Source organism: Sorex araneus, chromosome 3 (assembly GCF_027595985.1).
Source record: "Sorex araneus isolate mSorAra2 chromosome 3, mSorAra2.pri, whole genome shotgun sequence".
In the NCBI taxonomy this organism is placed as follows: domain Eukaryota; kingdom Metazoa; phylum Chordata; class Mammalia; order Eulipotyphla; family Soricidae; genus Sorex; species Sorex araneus.
In genome coordinates this window covers 134,702,191-134,722,391 of record NC_073304.1, presented here as the reverse complement: position 1 = coordinate 134,722,391, position 20,201 = coordinate 134,702,191, and the positions used below count along the sequence as shown (strand labels likewise).

At 38.8% G+C, this 20,201-nt stretch overlaps 1 protein-coding gene across 3 annotated transcripts in view; it reads right to left on the bottom strand.

Annotated features, from left to right (window-relative positions):
* MACROD2 (mono-ADP ribosylhydrolase 2) overlaps window positions 1-20,201 on the bottom strand; it is a 2,262,400-nt gene that overhangs the window by 2,156,852 nt on the left and 85,347 nt on the right. For all 3 annotated transcript variants that reach the window (XM_055132027.1, XM_055132028.1, XM_055132029.1), the window contains exon 3: window positions 4,771-4,878. In XM_055132027.1, the coding sequence (XP_054988002.1) occupies window positions 4,771-4,878 (108 nt within the window). The remainder of the gene's footprint in view (window positions 1-4,770; window positions 4,879-20,201) is intronic.

Genomic DNA, 20,201 nt, shown 5'->3' with positions numbered 1-20,201 from the left:
AAACTTTATCTTGATCATAGAGGTGGTTATATGAATCTATATATGGGATTATAAAAATGACACAGAATTACACACACATATGGAAGACTTTTTTTAAACAGTGAAAACTAAGATCTAAAGTATAAGTTAGTAGCAATTTAACATTAATTTTCTAGTTTGGGTACTGTACTTTAGCTGTAAATGTCAACCACGAAAGAGGATTGCACAAATAAAGGTAAACATATAACACAAGAGTCCTCACTACTTTTGCAGTTTCCTGTAATAATTACAATAAAGAAAGTTAAAACAAAATTTTTATTGTGGGCTTGAGAACCTGAATCTGAACCTGAGTTGGCTTGATTCACAATTATGTGCTATATCCATATGAACCCAGCTGAGGGTAGGTAAGATAGAAAAGAGATCAGTATGACAATAATAGCAAGGTACAATCACACTGGACAAGATCTGAGTGTTAAAAATAGGTAAAGAGATATTCTTGATAACCTTTCAGTATCAATATTGCAAACCACAATGTCCAAATGAATAGAGAGATAGAAGATGAAAGAAGAAAGGAGGAAGGACTATGGAGGAGGAGGAAGGAATAGAAGGAGGCGAAGGATGAGGAAGGAGGAGGAGGAGGAGAAGAAAAGGAAGGAGGGGAAAGAAGGAAAAGGAGGAGGAGAAAGAGGAGGAAAGAGGAGAAGAAGGAGAAGAAGGAAGAAGGAAGAGGAAGAAGAAGATGAGGACGAGGAGGAGGAGGAGGAAGAAGAGGAGGAGGAGGAGGAGGAGGAGAGCCTACCATAGAGGTAGGCAGGAAGTGTACAGTGTGGGTTGATGGGAAGGAACCTGGGGACACTGGCGCTGGTAAGTGGACACTGGTGGAGGGATGGGTGTTGGAATACTGTATGACATAAATATAATCATGAACAGCTTTGTAAGGGTATATCTCACAGTGATTCAATAAAAAGAGTAAAAAAACAGAAAAGAAATAGCATAAACTTCTAGAGAAAAAAATAATACAAAGAACATCCTGCATTTAAAGAAATTCAATGAAAATTGTAAAAATGCTGTATTTGAAATAAATGTGAAATATCAAACCATTCCATTCATAACCACTAAGACAAGTCTTCGAATGTATTAAGATGAACATGGAAACTTGAGAGCTACAATAGAAAGCTCACTTATTGACTATGTTCATTCCCCTCTCACAGAGGCAGCTTTGGAGTTTCCTGCAATGTTTCCTTGTTCAACTGAAAGGCTAACATCTGCTCCTCTCCCTACATATGAAGAAAACAAATTGCACAGTAGAAAGCTGTAAATGGAGTCATCTCATTATACATTTGGCATCTATTTTCATCTACTTAGGAACTTCCTGAGGAGGATGTTCTTGTGAATACAGAACTCAAGCAAATTATAATCATCTTAGCCAAGGAGTGAACTAATAGAGTGCCAAGCAATTTATTAGTGAGTGAAAGTTGCATCCTGCCTTCATATTAATTTATCAAGCCCTTGTATATCATATAGCAGTATGAAAAAAACTGTAAGTATATGCAATAACAGGATAAAATATGAAAAAACTTTAAACACGTGAAGGTAGTTTTACTTTAAAAATGTTTTCCTGTTTAGCATGATTTGACTTTATTTCAAAACAACTATTGATCCCAAAGTTACTTGCATTTAATGATTAAGTAATTTTTATTTTATTTATTTAGTTATTTAGTTTTTGCTTTTTGGGTCACACCTGGTGGTAACACAAGGGTTACTCCTGGCTCTGCACTCAGGAATTACTCCTGGTGGTGCTCGGGGGACCATATGGAATGCTGGGAATCGAACCCGGGTCAGCCGCGTGCAAGGCAAATGCCTTACCCTCTGTGCTATTGCTCCAGCCCCTAAAATAATTTTTAAAGGTAGATTGCTTCACTATATAAAATCCCTAAAGGTCCTACATATTCAACTACACATAATTCATTCATCTGTGAAAAAAAGTGACAAGGAATTAAGAGAAATATAATTAACAAAACCTAGCATTAAGAAAAGCCATTGTCCAGGAATATTGCTCCAGGGTTGAAAGCCTGTCTCATGAGCTGGGGGAGAAGGTAGCTGGAATAGAGAAGGGATCATTAAGTCAATGATGGTTGAAGGAATCATTCAGGATGGGAAATGTGTGCTGAAAGTAGATAAAGGACCAAACATGATAGCCTCTCAGTATCTGTATTGCAAACCATAATGCCCAAAAGTAGAGAGAATATGGGGAAAATTGTCTGCCAAAGATGTAGAGGTAGGGGTGGTAGAGAGGGGGATACTGTGGACATTGGTGGTGGAAAATGTGCACTGGTGGAGGGATGGGTGTTCAATCATTGTAAGACTGAAACTCAAACATGAAAGCTTTGTAACTGTATCTCATGGTGATTTAATTTAAAAAAAATGTTCTGAATAAAAGAAAAAAAAGAAAGGGCATAGCTTCTATTAAGTGTGCTAACTTACCAAACTCAAAGGCAAGTTAAAAACAGGACGAAAGGGTTGGAGCGATAGTACTGCGGGTAGGGTGTTTGCCTTGCATGCGGCTGACCCAGGTTTGATTCCCAGCATCCCACATGGACCCCCGAGCACTGCCAGGAATAATTCCTCAGTGCATAGCCACAAGTAACCCCTGTGCATTGCTCAGTGTGACCCAAAAAAGAAAAAAAATAACAAGAACAAAAACTCATGAGAATGGTATTGATTTAGGAAGAAACTGCATGTTATGCATGTTAGCAACTTTATTACACAGAACAGATGTAGGATAAATGGCTAAAACTTACAAGAATATATAGGTAGGATGTAACCTATGTAACCTGGATGTAACCATGAACTTGATTTTTTTAAAGTCGCATGCCTAGGCATAATGAACCACTGAGAACTTATTAATTACAGTGATATTAAAACAGTATTAAAGAGAAACTAATAAGATCCTTTCCAGAGGCCTGTGTTTTCAGAGAGCACAAAAGTCAGAAAGAAGCATCTGAAGGTCCGAGATCAAAATGAATAGTACAAAGACTCAATATAAAGAAGACTTGTGGCCTATGAAGAGATCTAATTATCTCTCCTAAAGGAATGATCCATATTAGGTGGAAAATTATGTAGCCCAAATTGAGGTTTTTGATTTTAAAGATTCAGCAGAATTGGCTGAAATTTTAAGTAGAGAGACATCAGAAAAGGAGAAAAATATATATATTGATCCCTTATATTGTAAACTCAAACTCGAATAGCATAACAAAGTAACTGGCAGTTAGTTCTGAGAGAAGACCAGGGTTCTACACTTACTGCTAAGTTGACAAAACTATGGTACATCCTAAACTATGTTTCAGCCCTCCATGAGACCCTTATGTTCACCTACCAAGGCATGTTCCCACTATCCATGGGAAATTCCTCCTCATCAAAAAGAAATACCTTGAAATACTGTGAAATTTAACATGAATCAGATCCTCTTGAGAAGAAGAAATTACCTTCCACCCTTTGTGTCCTTTTGGTTTCTGTGAAGAACATTCTCTTCTCCACTTGACTTAGATAAAATGTATAAATGATATATGACAATGCCAAGACATAGAACTTCCAAATTCCTCTTGCTTGTGGGTAAACAGTTTAACTGTTTGTTCCAATCAATATTGTTTGCTCAGTACTTATTTAGTGAACTTGCCCAAACTTCAGTCATGCTTCTCTTTGCTCTAATTCAGTAACTTTGGCTCACTTTAAAGGAATTACAATTAAAAAGCTCCCCTTCCTTAATAACCCTTACCTAGAATCACTTGACATCAGAGAAAAACACTCCACAGTAACTGCCCAATCATCCCTCTCCCTCCAAAGTCACAATCAATGACCCACTCATGCTGTTCCTTCCAAAGTTATTTCTTTCTAGCCTGTCCACTACTCTTTATGAAAGAAAAGCCTTTCCCTTCTTGATCTTTGAAACACTTATAAATTTCATAAGTAAAGTGGTTCTTCACACTTAATATCTTTATTATTATATTTTCCTTCCCTTATGATGATAAAGCTTTGAATAAATCCTTTCCTAATCTAAGACCACATTTTTTTTTACTTTATTTACACCTGCGGAGAGAGCCTCTTTGTATAACACAAATCAAATACTGAGTAACCCCCATTGATACTTATTTTTATATAATTACAACTCCTATATACATAGCCACATAATAAAGCATAATAGAAACTGTCCTCTCTTGCCTGATGTTTGTATTTTTAAATAACTAAAATAAAGCATTTCATAGCATAACAAGTCAAAACCAAAAATCTAAGAATTTTAAATAACAAGTAATTTATTTATATTTTATTTTATCATATTTTATTTTTCTGCAGGATAGCTCAATTATCTCTTTATAACTTGGTCAATAGCTTGATCAATAGATTTAAATAGCTTGGAGAACATGTTTTAACGTTTTCCAATTATTAGCTCAAGTATAAAACCAACAATCATTATCTGGCTAGAGTACTTCAAATAGAACTTCCTGCAACAACATTTCAGTTCTTCAGCAGTCCAGGATCCTATTCTCATTTTGGCAGGGACACACTGAGGAATTAGCACATTAATTACAGCACATACGAAAAATAAATCCTCAACGTTTTTAATCAAGATGGAAAACATGTGACATTCCTGTACCAGAAAGGGTATCTTTCTCTAAAATATTTACATTGCTATTATAAAGTACTCGTAGAACAAATACATCACAAAAATCCCCAAAAATCTAAGAACTCATACAGCAAATACATCACCGAAAGAAAAACAAATCATCTACTTACCCGCATTGACTATAGCATCTACTTCTAGCAATGTGATGTCACCTCGATAGAGAGAAACTTTATCACTCAAACTTTTTTTCACCTGGGATGTTTCTGGAGAATTTTCTTCTGCAATAAAGAAGATATAACATTAATATCAATATTCTGAATTTGATAAATACAATTTTGATACAAAAGTCAGATGGGTTACACTCTGATACATTAGGCAACAAGAAATAAAAGTGTAAGTACAAGGGGTGTGGCTTAACTTCTATTATAAAAGTGTTTCCCAACGTAGGTAACAATCCATGGAGGGCCTGAGAGTAGTAGGACTGGGTACAACTAAGAAGTACATTCTGTTTAATGCACTTAAAGAAGGAAGATTTACAAAGGGATTGATGACTGTTTTATTGTTTACTTGTTTTCTTGATAAATGGGAAGTACTTCTGCTGAATATAAACAAAATATCACATATATTATGGCATATGATAAAATTTGATGATACATACTGGTCAACAATTTTTTAAAAATCAACATTTTTATTATAAAAACATAAATTAATTAAATTACAAAATAAAATTATGTATATCAATTTCATATACATAAATGGTATGTAATATATAATATATAACATGCTATTTATTATACATTGTATATGCATTATATATTATATTGTATATATTATATACATGATGGTACTGAAGCCAAGGCACCTGCCTTGCATATCCCTGACATATGGTCCCCTCTAGCACCACCAGGAAGCACAAAGCCAGGAATAGCCCCTGAGTACCACAGGCTATGATCCCCAAACCCGAAATAAAAAAAGCAGTTGTTTGGAGAAATAGCTCAACAGACTGAGAACATTCTTTGCCTACAGAAAGCATAGTTTCAGCTCCAGCTCAGCACTACATTGCCCCCACGCCCAGACTCCCAAGTACTAAGTGGGTATAATTCCTAAGGACTATTGAGTCTGGCCCCAATACAGAAAAACAAAAAGAACCAAACTTAATGTCTTCATTGAAATGGAAAATGCTCTTATCTTATGCTTTAAAAATAAAATTATTGGGGGGCTGGAGCGATAACACAGCAGGTAGGGTGTTTGCCTTGCACGCAGTCGACCCAGGTTCGATTCCTCTGTCCCTCTCAGAGAGTCCGGCAAGCTACTGAGAGTATCCTGCCCACACAGCAGAGCCTGGCAAGCTACCCATGGCGTATTCTATATGCCAAGAACAGTAACAATAAGTCTCACAATGAAGACGTTACTGGTGCCCGCTTGAGCAAATCAATGAACAACTGGACGACAGTGCTACACTGCTATCAATTTAACAAGGAGTTAAGAAAAACATGTGTAATTACCAAGGAAAAATAAATGTTCACGGGGCTGGAGTGATGGCACAGTGGTTAGGGCGTTTTCCTTGAACACAGACGACACAGGTTCAATTCCCAGCATCCCATATGGTCCCCCGAGCACCACAAGGAGTAATTCCTGAGTACATGAGCCAGGAGTAACCCCTGAGCATTGCTGGGTGTGACCCAAAAAAAGCAAAATAAATAAATACATAAATAAATAAATGTTCACAGTAAAGGTGCTCATTTCTACTATGCTCAGGTTGCCTAAACATTGTCCGTGAAAATAGTATTTATTCAAACACAAAAACCTCAGCTCCTAATTCTAACAAACTACCTCAAAAATGGTATGGATTAAGAATAACTGAAGTGGGGTTGGAGCGATAGTACAGCAGATAGGGAGTTTGCCTTGCACTCAGCCAACCCAGGTTCTATTCCCAGCATCCCATATGGTCTCCTGAGCACCGCCAGGAGTAATTCCTGAGTGCAAAGCCAGGAGTAACCCCTGTGCATCACCAGGTGTGACCCAAAAAGCCAAAAAAAAAAGAATAACTGAAGGTGTGAAAATGTTCCTTTCTTGTAGAACTGTATTGACCAGTAACTAGAGGACATATTAGACTTAAAAGAGAATCACCTCTATTTTGAACTTAACAGCCAGCAACTAGCACAAGTCTAAAAAGCAAGTAACAGGTCCTAAAACCTAATGTCTTTTAAAAAATATTTTTAACCTGATTTGTAACTTTAGAAAGATTTTGTAAATTTAATTTTTCTTTTATTTTAACAAGCAGAAACACTAACAAGTTTACAGGTGGAGGATGAGGTAGGGGCTGAGGGTGGGCAGGGAATATGGGAACACCAGTGGGGGGAAGCTTACACTGGTGTGGACTACGGTTGGTATATTATAATCCTCAATACAGTTTTCCAGCACCCAACCCTTCACCAGGGTACATTTCCCACCACCAATGCCCCCAGTTTGCTCCTTCAGCTTCCCACCCATCTGCCTCTATGGCAGGAACTCTTGCATGCCCCCACCCCCAGTCTGCCTTTACTGCTCATTAAGCTTTGCAATATAAATACTGAAAGGTCATTGTGTATATCCCTTTACCTACTTTCAGCACTCAATTCTTGTCCAGAAAATCCCAGTTTAAAGTATAAGAATAAATTAGTAAAAATATGGACAAAACTGAAAAAAATAGAAACACTAAACAAAGCTTTATAAAAATTAATGTTGTGAAATATATTGACTTGCAATGTATAAGTTTTTACTACACTTCAAGAGAAGTCAACTTATAAACTCTGTTTATTTGGGTTTTTCTTAGCATTTAGAGTTTGTGCAAATCATTCAAGAAATATATTATTTACCACTGAGATACTTTCAGACAAGCCTCCACTTTTGAGATATTAGGGAGATTAGCAACTGTAAGATTATAAGTCACTAAAATTGTCTTTGGAAGCCATAGCTCAAAGAAAACTAGTCCTAAGGACCATGAATATGATCATTCTTCTGTCACCCTCTGAAACATCCCTTTCTTGGCAACCACTTCTCTTTTTATATTTTAATTTTTTTAAAAAAATACTTATTGGTGATGATTGTAATGGTGTAGCAGCAGTAAAACATAACAAAGTAGCAATGAGGAATACAATGTAGAAAAAAACATTACAGGGCCAGAGCAATAGCACAGCAGGTAGGGCGTTTGCCTTGCAGGCAATCGACCAGGGTTCCATCCCCAGCATCCCATAAGGTCCCCTGAGCATTGCCATGAATGATTCCTGAGTGCAGATCCAGGAGTAACCCCTGAGCATTGCCCGGTGTGACCCAAAAAGCAAAAGAAAAAAAAGAGCAAAGAAGCATTACACTAAAAAAAAATGTAGAGAGGGATAAAGAGGTAGTACGGTGGTGAGAGCCCATGCCTAGCATGCACCTAAACCAGGTTCGATTCTCAACACTGAATGGCTTCAGGTCCAGCATTGAACTGTCAGTCCTTTTGGCAGAGTATAACCAGGAGTCAGATGAGTAGAGAGGCTGCTAAAATCTCAAGGCTATGGCTGCCCCATGACTATCCAGGAGGGGAAAGATTTTTCTCTCTCGCCTTTTCCTTGCCAGGGGGGAAGGGCGTGGCGACCGCCATATTATGAGGACCACAGATGACAGTTACAAACTTGCAATGATCCAATTTCTGGAAGAAATTTCCCTGGTCTTAGTTGCTAAAATACGGCCACGCAACCTCATTTCTCTTCACAGCAGGTCTGACTCTAGTGGGGAACTCCTAACAATAATAGTGAGTTTTTTGTTGAAATATTGAATATAACCAAAGTAAAGAGAAAGCAAAGAGAAATTTATCAGTTACATAGGCAGGGGTGGGGGTGGGGTGGGGGAATGGGAGGTATACTGGGGGTTTTTTGGTGGTGGATTATGTGCACTGGTGAAGGGATGCTTGTTTCAGCATTGTATAACTGAGACTTAAGCCTGAAAGCATTGTTATTTTCCACATGGTGATTCAATTAAAAAATAAATAAATAGATCTTGCAACAATCAACAGTGAAGAATCCGGGCGTTCCACTAAGCACCGCAAGCCGGAGACTGCTCTGGACCCCAGACTGGGCCAACAACACCAGGGAGCCAGACGGAGAAGGTACAGCCAGCACGCCTTCTCCAGATGGAGCCCCAGTGACACTGAGCTTCTACTAACACGGCTCCGGGATGCAGGACTGGTACATCTCCAAACGCGGCCACGCAACCTTTCCTGAAAAATGAAAACATACACTCTAATGATGCCATCCAACATATCTGACTGTTGGAGGAAAACCTCCAAATAATTATAGTGAGATTTCTGTTGAAAATCGAATGTAATCAAAGTAAGGAAAGAGTAAAGTGAAAATTATCTGCCACATAGGCAGAGGGGGAGTGGAAGGGGGGTTTGTGGGGGGTTTAGGTGGTGGAACATGTGCACTGGTGAAGGGGTGGGTGTTTGAGTATAGTATGACTGAGACTCAATCCTAAAAGCCCTGTAACTGTTCCCACCATGACAAACTAAATAAATAAATAAAATTTCAAGGCTAGGACAAATGGAGACGTTACTGGCACCCGCTCGAGCAAATCGATGAACAACGGGATAACAGTGATATAGTGAAACAGTGATAACCAGAAGTGGTCCCCAGGCCCTCAGAGCACCACTTTAGGCCCATATCCACTACCTTGCAAATAAAAAGATAAAATTTTAGATACCATCAACATTAAAAATAGAAAATTAAGTTGAATACCTCAGAGTAGTACTTTCTCTGTGAGTTAATAGCTAAGAATGAGTACCAATAGACTAATTTTGTTTAACTCCTACTTCTCCCAATTAGTAACTATAAGATCATAAATAAGTTATTCTAGCCATGCCTCCATGTGTAGATGACTGGCTCTGTGACATGACACTTAATCTGACTGCCTCACTTTTACATTAATATTTGCCCTATAATAAACTACCACTAAATAATATCTTCTTTTTACAAAGGTAAAAAACATTATTTCAGCATGCATATTCTAAACTCATGAACCACAGTGTTAAGTAATGTTTTCTAACATATTATTTTTAATAAAGAATCAATATATTTATTATATTTTGTTTTAGGGACAACACCCAGCTATACTCAGGGATTACTTCTTCTGATGCTCTGAGGGCCATATGCGGTGTCAGGGATTGAACGTGGGTCAAGTGTATACAAGGCAAGCTTCTCATCCACTGTACTATCTCTCAAGCCCCTATTTTTATTCCATGAAAAACATCAGGTTTTGTTTGTGCTTTGCCAATGTTTGACCCAATGATAAAAACTTTGTTGCAGAAAAACCTAATTCTATTTCGATTATCACAACTTTTACAAGATTACAAACGCCTGATATCCCAAGTGAAAATCATTTGATGATAAATATTTGGTGACATTTATAATTTGGCAAATTATAAAATCAATACACAAAATACTATGGTTTTTCTATATGCAGATAATGAAAAAGAAGAAAGTCCCCCCCACACACACACACCCAAACAGAACCCTTGGCAGCCCAAAACCTCCAGAACTCAATCACTGCCATGCTCATGGCGGAACTCCACAGGCTCTGCTGAGCCTCATCCATGAATAAACCAGCTAAAAAACTCAGGTATGTAGATTTTGTGACCAAATCTCCAGGCTCTGATGGGTGACCTCTCACCGATATGGGAGATATCGGTGACCTCCTCTCATCCCCCTGTTCTTACAGGACCCTGGCAGCCATGCTCATGAACTACCTCTGGCACCATATAAGCTCATTAACTGGCAATGATCCAGAACCTCACAAAGAAATCTCTAAAGAGATCAACAAGCTGCCAGGATGCCTCTAGATCCCAAAGGCACTATCCAGTTAAAAGTTTAAATGCAGCTGTATCACCGTATTAAAAATTTTAGAATTCTTGGAGCATGACATCTCATACTCAGTACCATTGGTGTACCAGGAGTAGCACACCACATTGGATGGGATGTAAAGTAGAAGGTAATCAATCTCGATAAAAAAACCATTAGCAGACAAAGGTTCAACCTATAATAGCATGTTAGTAATTTCTTATACAAGGGTTTAATGGTCCAGAGTGAGATAAAACAATTGCCACATACTTTCTTCTAAGGAAATCTTTTTTGATCATTTTTAGCAAATTATTCATAACAAGCAATACACAATAAATTATTTAGGGTCTGCTACTGGGATAGGCTTGGGTAGTGGTGAAATAATGATGCTGGGAAGGTGTAATGGTGGTGGGATTGGTGCTGGAATATTGAATGTAATAAAATGTGTACAACTTTATAAATATAAAATAAAATTTAAAATAAAAATAAAATGAATACCCAAAAGACTATGACTTTTCTATATGCAAATAATAAAAAGTAAGAAAGTGTTATTTAAAAAAATATATTCCATTCACAATTGTCACAATTGTGCTCAACTAGGGAAGTAAAGGGATCTATGCAGAAAAAACTACAAAATACTACTTCAAGAAACAGAAGAGATCACCAGGAAACAGGACACATCCCCTGCTCCTGGATTGGAAGAATTAACATTGTCAAAGTGTCAATACTCTCCAAAGCATTACACAGATTTGCAGTCCCTACAGGGATACCCATGACATTTTTCAAAGATATAGATCAAATACTCCTGACATTCATATGGAACAAAAAAACCCATGAGTAGGTAAAGCAATCTTTGGGAGAAAGAAGATGGAAGATTATCACCTTCCCCAACTTCGAACAGCACTAGAAAGTTGTAGAAATCACAACAGCCTGGTATTGGAATAAAGACAGATCCACAGACAAGTGGAATGGAGTTGAATATCCTAACCCCAACACTCAAATATATGATCACCTATTCTATGATAAAGAAGTGAGAAATATGAAGTGGACCAAGGAAAGCCTCTTCAACAAGTGGTGCTGGGAAAACTGGTCAGCTACATGCAAATAAATGAAACCAGACCTCTTTCTAATGCCAGACAAAAAAGTAAGAACAAAACTGATTAAAAATTTCAGTATGATACTTTGTCAATTCATAAGGTATATGGAGGAAAATAGGCAGAATCCTCCATGACATTGAAGCTAAAGGTATCTTCAAAGGTGAATCACCACTGACCAAGAAAGTGGAAGCATTTCTACTATACCTTTTTACCTCTCCGGCATATATTCCCAGGAGTGGTATTGCTGGGTCAACTGGGAGCTCAATTTCTAATTTTTTGAGAATCGTCCATATTGTTTTCCAAAAGGGCTGAACCAGTCAGCATTCCCACCAGCAGTGAAGGAGAGTCCCTTTCTCCCCACATCCATGCCAACACCAGTTGCTTTTGTTCTTTTGAATGTGGGCCAGTCTCTGTGATGTGAAATGATATCTCATTGTTGCTTTAATCTACATCTCCCTGATGATTAGTGATGTAAAGCATTTTCTTATGTGTCTTTTAGCCATTCTGATTTCTTCTTTGAGAAAATTTCTATTCATTTCCATCCCTCATTTTCTGATGGGGTTGGATGTTTTCTTCTTGTAGAGTTCAACCAGTGCCTTGTATATCCTTGATATTAACCCCTTGTCAGATGCATATTGATATATTTCCTATTCTGTAGGCTGTCTTTGTATTTTGGTCACTGTTTCTTTTGAGGTGCAAATCGAAACAAAAATGAGATATCATCTCATACCACAGAGACTGGCACAAAGAACAAGAACAAGAACAAACAGTGCTGGTTCGGATGTGGGGAGAAAGGCACTCTCTTTCATTGTTGGTGGGAATGCCAACTGCTCCAGAATTTTTGGAAAATGATATGGACATTTCTCAAAAAAACTAGAAATTGAGCTTCCAAATGATGCTGCAATACCACTATTGGGAATATACCTTGAGGGTGCAAAATAGCACAGCAGAAATGACATTTGCACCTACATGTTCATCGCAGCACTATTCACAATACCCAGAATCTAGAAACAACCTGAGTTCCCAAGAACAGACGACTGGTTAAAGAAACTTTGGTACATCTACACAATGGAATACTATGCAGCTATTGAGGTTATGAAATTTGCTTATAAGTGGATGGTCATAGAGAGTATCATGTTCAGTGAAATGAGTCAGAAAGAGAGGGACAGACATAGAATGAGTGCACTCATTTGTGATATATAAAATAACAACATGAGACTGACATCCAAGGACAGTAGACAACAAGGCCAGAAGCCACATTGGAAGCTTGCCTCATGAGCCTGGAGAGAAGGCAGCTGGAATAGAGAAGGGATCACTAAGTCAATGATGGTTAGAGGCATCATTCGGAATGGAAGATGTGTGCTGAAAGTAGATAAAGGACCAAACGTGATAGCCTCTCAGTACCTGTATTGCAAATCATAATGCCCAAAAGTAGAGAGAGAGAGTATGGGGGAAATTGTCATAGAGGCAAGGGGAGGATTGGGATAGGGAGGAAGATACTGAGGACATTGGTGGTGGGAAATGTGCACTGGTGGAGGGAGGGTGTTCGATCACTGTATGACTGAAGCTCAAACATGAAAGCTTTGTAACTGTATCTCGCGGTGATTCAATACTTTTTAAAAATGCCACCATTTGGTTTCCTTGAAAGATATTCAAATCAAATATGGATTTTTAAACTAGAATATATTTTTAAAGTTCTAAATAACTCCATATATAGAACAAATATGTTACTGTAACATAATTCACTTAGTTTACTCAAAACAGTCAGAATTATCAGAATCACATGGAAATGTTTTCTCCCTCATTTTAAAAATGCACATGAGAATATATTTTTTCCTAAATAGCCAAACTGCTATAGGCTTGCTGCCCAATGACCCACATACCAAAAGATCATAAATGCACTCAAGTGCTATTATTGACAGTACTAGTAAATATCACTATTTCCTTCAACAATAAACAAAAAACAAATGGCATGTTTCTGATCAATTATTCTCTTTAAATACAACAATGAATACTACAACCAGGGGTCACTTCATTTGAATAGCAAATCACTGACTTTTATTTAACACAATTAGTACTGATTACAATATATGTTTTCCGATATCCTTTCCAATATCCTTTTGCTTTTATAAATAGAACAGAAACTTGTCACTGCTCCCACATGAGCAATTTATGTACACAAACCAGTTATTCATACTTATACATAACTATCTTTAACCAATTGTAAATTGAAATACTTCTCAATATAGACATGTGATAGTAATTATTCTTATACTATTGTCAGGAGGAAAATAATCAGAACTAGACAATAAAGTAATAAAGAAGCCTTTATTCATGAACAATAAAGCAGAGAGAAAGAAATCTAAGTGTAGACCTGGACACAATATTCAATAAGCATAGAGAGCAGGGATTTTAGCCAGGCAACAGAAAGAGGGTCAATGGATAAAAAAAAAAAAAAAAAAAAGTTACCAAATCAATGGGGAAGCCAAAAAGAGACTGGCTAAGAGACTTGGATTTCTTGCTAAAAATGACAGGACAAGGAAATGAAGTTCTCATCTGAGGTATGGACGAGATGCAAACTCTGACCAGATATTGAAAATGAAATCAAGGGTATAGAATTCGAAGTGACTAAGCAGGATTCTAGTTACAATGGGCCTATGCAGGTCTATCAAGATCTGGAACTAGTCAAACAAGATTTAACAAGGGCCTGGCAAAAGTTTGTGAGTTCTTCCTTTAACTCAAGGAAAGAAGTTTTCTTCTTTCTCCAAAAATAGTATGCATTGTTCTTTCCTTGGAATAATATTGGTTTCACTTCTTATTATGTTGTCTTTTACTCATTAAGGAATAATTAGATGAATCATCATTTGAAACCTGGTAGTAGAAAATGTCTGGCATAAGCTACCAAGCATGTAATAGAAATGTCTATGAAAAGGAAAAGAAAAACAAATATTAATGATTGAAGCAGACAATACATTGTTGGTCCAAAAGACAGACAACTGAGAAGCTTTCTAGAGGTTGGGCTTAAGTATCCTTTGCAGCTTGGAAGGCCTTGTGATGATATAATGTGTTCCACTGAACTTTCTGAATGATCCACAAAACATCAAGCACAAATGTCACCTGTACATAATCTTGCAGTGGTTTCTTTGAAGTCTGCATCAGGTCATTCAACTCCAGCTCAAAACGCATCAGGAAAAGAACAGTTTTAATTCTCCATGATATTAAATCAAGATAAGAGTAAAGAAAGTGGGAAACATTATTTTGAAGACTTATGAAGTCAGGTGTTGGAGAAAACTGCAAAGAACTAAGAAAGAGTTCAAAACAATGAACAGGACTACAAGTTAATAACCCACAAGTCTGTACTACTACTGCATTCCACCGAAACATAAAATTTGTCTTTACAGTCATCCAGCCTTTTATATTCTTGTTTACAAAATAGTCTGGTCTCATTAGACTTGGTCTATTTACATAAGGACAGCAAGGATAGCATTTAATCATTTAAGTCTTTTGAAGTTGATTTGCTGGAATTTTTCACAAAGAATCTGAGATTAAATGTCTAAAAACCTCTTGAGTCTAAGAAGCCATGCCAAGAACTTACTACCAGATTTACTTGTAATAACTATAGATTTGGGTGAATTCCACTCTTTAAAAAGTTGCCAAACCATATTAAAGTTCTCAAACTTGCCAGTAATTTTTCTTAAGCATCTGTAAGGTTCAGAAGCATATAAACCTGGTAGCAGACCATTTTTTACAACAGGACTTTATAAGCATTGGCTCTAAAAAGTCACCATAGTTTTTAAAACCTGTTTAATATCTGATTTCACTATAACCTTTTCAAATATTATATTCCAGTCAAGGTCTAAAATAGAACTTTTCCCAATAATGTTCTATTACAAAGAAGATAAACCCTGACTAAATTTATACAAATGATATGATTGCAATGAACAAGAATATTCAATAGTTTTTGACTTCTGGAGAAATCCAGTAGAGAGAAGAAATAAATATATTGATTCTTTTTACAAAACTGTTGGGGTCTCAGTAGCCAGCCTGAGACTTTGGCCAGATCCCCTGCCCCTGAAAGAAAGAGCCAGCCCTGTTTACAGGGCCCAGGGACTTGCTTCAGCATTCCACACATGTAGGCACTCTGGTTGAAGGTGAGGAATGTAATAGTTACCATCTGCCTAAGCTAATACACCTGGCCCTGAGAGCGGGAAATGTAAATCATTAACATCTGGATTGAGCCTAACACGGTAAAAGTGATACATGTGGATTGCCCCTGAAATGTATGTATAAAAACCCCTGTGTGATGGGGCTGGAGTGATAGCACAGCGGGTAGGGCGTTTGCCTTGCACGCGGCCAACCCGGGTTCGAATCCCAGCATCCCATATGGTCCCCTGAGCACCGCCAGGGGTAATTCCTGAGTGCAGAGCCAGGAGTAACCCCTGTGCATCGCCAGGTGTGACCCAAAAAGAAAAAAAAAAAATCCTGTGTGAGAGTTAATAAAACGGATTGCTGATTGACCACCAGCTTTCTCCCCTCCGCATGGTTCTTTCTCGGTGGCGGTGGGAGTCCGCGGGTGCATGGAGGGTCAGGGCAGAGGCTTCTCCCCTTCCCACTCCCTCTCTTATAGAAAATAAGTCCGGCGACCAGGGGGATGGTACTCCAGTGTGCCGGGTCAACTGGCCAGGACCCCGACATCTGGCACCTGAACAGGGACAGTGTGGACGTGGACAGCGCGGACATTGCTGGAGCAAGGTATGACCCCCTGATCGCCCCGAATCCATGCAGTAAAATAGGCGACTGCATCGGAGATACCCGGCTGGTAATTCAGGTAGGGGAATGAACGAGCGCTCAAGCTCTGCCCCCTGATAGTAAGGTAGACGATCAGAAGAGTCCTCCTTGAGACAGGACTGTTTCGGTCCGTTCCTACTTTTGTTTTTACTTCTCCCCCAACCTCTGGGGTGCCTAGCATCTATCCTTTTTTTTTTGGCATCTTGCCTCATTCTTGCTGTGTGTTTTTTCGACCTCTGTGTTCTTTCCTCTGCCTTGGTGGTCTTTTAGCGGAACCGTCATCTATCCTGACCTTCTCAACCCCACTAAATATCATGGGCAACTCCATTCAGAAGGTGCCTAACCTAGGTGTGAAGGCCTTATGTTATCTGCTAAAAAGCCAAGGGTTATAATTTTGAGGATAGGGCATTTAAGATTTGGAGCGCTTGGGTTACTACTGAGGACCTCTTTTCATGGGATACCTGGGATCAGGTAGAAAAGCTTGTTGTAGAACAAGCCAAAAAGATAGGCAAGGGGCCCCCCGCCAGGTTTGTATGCAGCAGTGGCAGCCTTAAAGGCATTCTTCCGGGAAGAGAGTGTCTCTCCTGATACTAGGCAGGCAGCCATTTCACGGTCGCCCTTTATCAATCGGGAAATAGAGGATGGAATAGCTGAGATTTGGGGGGAAGACAGACCTGAATCCTCTCACCCCACTGCCTCTCCAGAAGAAGCTTCTGCTCCCTTTTATGACCCGAGACTGGAGAAGGATTACCGGAGGCCCTTTGGGCATTCCGGTCAATCTCAATCCAGGGGGGAGGCTCGACCTTCAGTTTGGTATCCTTGGGAATCCAGGGACTTGAAAGAGTTAAAAGGCAGTGGCTAAGGATGGGCCCAACTCCCTGTGAGCTGATACCATCCTCCAGGGGCTAGCCCATCAGCCCTGCACCACTGCAGACTGGAGAGCCCTTTGTCCAGCAGTGCTCCCCAGCACCCAGCTTATAAAATGGGGCACTTTCTGTAAGGAAGAATGCCACACACAGGTGGACCATAACGCTGCATCCCAACCCCCCATCCCCATAACATACCTGCCTCCAGCAGGCTACCATCCCGGACCTTTATGGAGACCAGGTTCGTGTCCTAGTGTTATCAGCCTGGTGGTAGCTTGAGGAGGGTTCCACTGAGCCCCGTCCCCAGGTGGACTGTGTCAAAAATAGGGGAATACCTCCCAACCTTTGACAGGGTCCAAAAGAGCATCAAGTACAAGTTTCCCCCGGGGCAGCTGAGAAATCAGTTTATCAAACTGTTAGTATGGGACAGCATGACTATGGAGCATAGGACCACTTGTGCAGGCATGAAAACTGGCTCCATAGAAAATTGGATATGTGCTACCCAAGATTTAGAGTCCCCTATGCAGCAGACCCAGGTGCTAGCCGCAGCCTTACAGAATCAGAATGAGGGCCTTGCAGAAACTCTGGCAGGTGCACTGCAAGCTCAAATGGAGTCTATGACACAGGCACTTTCCCAAGCCTTTGTGTCACTTTGTGACAGAAATCTTTCCAACCACGGGGCAATGGAGAGTGTTATACCTGTGGGGAAAAGGGGCACTTCCACAGGCATGTTCAATGCCCCAATAGAAGATCCTGACAATACCCAGGAGTGTGATGATGCCCTTGAGGAGGATATCCCTTCTGTTTAATTTCTAGATAGCAGTCCTGCTCCTGATTCTAGGGACAGGGGATTTGGCCAGGATATCAGGCTGGCTTCTGAGACCCCAACAGTTATGTTATTTTTCCTGGATCCCACTGGCATGCATCTGGGTGTTAGATTTCTACAGAAGAATGCCAAAGATTCTATAATAGAATGACAATGTCTGCAGTAGATTGTCAAAATATTAATTACTATAAATCCAGAGTATCTATTAGAAATACACAGGAAATGGAAAATAGTTACTAAAGTCGCATGGGAAAAAAAGTAGAGCAAGATTCCATTCAAAATAAATGTCTGCATGCAAAATAACAAAACTGCAATTAAAGTTCATGTTGGAATTGAAGCTGTAATTAAAATATTTAGTAAATATTTAGTTAACTGGTAAAAAAAAGACAAAAATATCACTCTCCTGTACTAAACCCATGTAGAGTATACATCAACTATGATTATTATTCATGAGATTTGCTTTGTCCTATGGAATGTTAACAGGTATAATCCAAAATCTGCTTGTAAGACATAGGTATATTTATTTCATCACTGTTTATAATATAGAAAAAATATGAAAACAACAAATTTCCAGTACAGATAGTTAAAGAAGATATATACATAATGAAATATTATTTAGCTATAAAAATTAATGAAATTGTGCGTTGAGATATAAAAGATGGAGTTGATGGTGTTATGATAAGCTAAGACATAAGGAGAAAGAGAAATACCAGATAATTTAACTCGTCTGTAATATATAAACAAACCAAATGAATGAACAAGACCAATAAAAATTATCTAGACTCCGAGCAGAATGGAGGAAATGGAGGAACTGAAAGGGGTTCCAACTGACGGTGGCAGGGTGGTGATGGGCTTGATGGGATAAAAACACTGTTTAAGTGTAAATTTGTACCCTAAAACAGTAACAGTATTACAAGCCAACATTACCTCAATTTTTAAGAATGTTGCCCAAGAAGAGAGTTAAGGAGCAGCTTGTATATTGATATTTACCCTCTCTTGCCTATTAGGGCCATAATATTAAAAGTCCCAAGGATGTTTGGAGAGACAGCACAGAGGGTAAGGCACCTGCACAGCCAGGAGTGTCACTAAGGAGTAAGGCTCGAATATAGCTGGGTGTGGCCCAAAACCAAAAAGATTTAAAAATCCCAGGTGAATACTGGAGAGTAAGGTATCACTTCAGATACAAAATATCCCAGTTACAGGTTCCAGTTGCATGCACACAGACACACATATCTACAGGGCATAATGTAAAACATTTCTTCCTGGGGATCCTGGGTAAATTTTGCAAATTTGTGAAATCACTGTGTATTTATGTGTGTACTCTCACATGAAAGTGCTTTTAAATGTCACCTGGATATTCTGTAATTTAATTAAATGAATAAACATTAGGGTTCAAAATTTCATATACTAGACTTTTCTATATGGTTTCTGCTACGAAATCAACTCCTAATTAATTGATATCAAGCATGTCTATCTAAGAGATATATGTTTACATCTATCTCTGATAAAAACAGAATTCATTAACCAACTTATTATAAACTCTTCTAGAATACATGTTTGGTTTTGGGGCGTAGATGACAAGAAATGGAATCACTGCGCCACCTGGGAGCTCTGCTATATACTTTTAAATATTTTAATTGAATCACTGTGAGATAGACCATTACAAAGCTGTTCATGATTGAACTTCAGCCATACAGTATTCCAACAGCCATCCCTCCACAAGTGTATATTTCCCAGCACCAGTGTGCCCAGGTTTCCTCCTGCACCCCCTAAATGACAAGCCTCTCCCCCTCCCCTCCTCACCCCTTCCTCCGTCCCTCCCTCTTTCTCTCTCCCCCCACCCCTCTCTTTTGGTCTTTTGGGCATTGTGGTTTGCAATATTGATACTGAAAGGTTATCAAGAATATCCCTTACCTAATTTTAACCCTCAGATCTTGTCCAGCATGATCATTCTCAGCTATTATTGTCATCCTGGTCTCTTCTCTACCTTCAGCTCCACACACACTTGTGGTAAGTTCCAGCTATTGACGAGTCCTCCTAACCCCTGTTCTCCCTGGCCATGGATATTATCCTTCTACTATGTATTTTTTTCAATATACCACAAATTAATGCAGTCATTCTTTATCTGTCCCTTTCCCACTCATTTCCCTCAGCATGATACTCTCCATG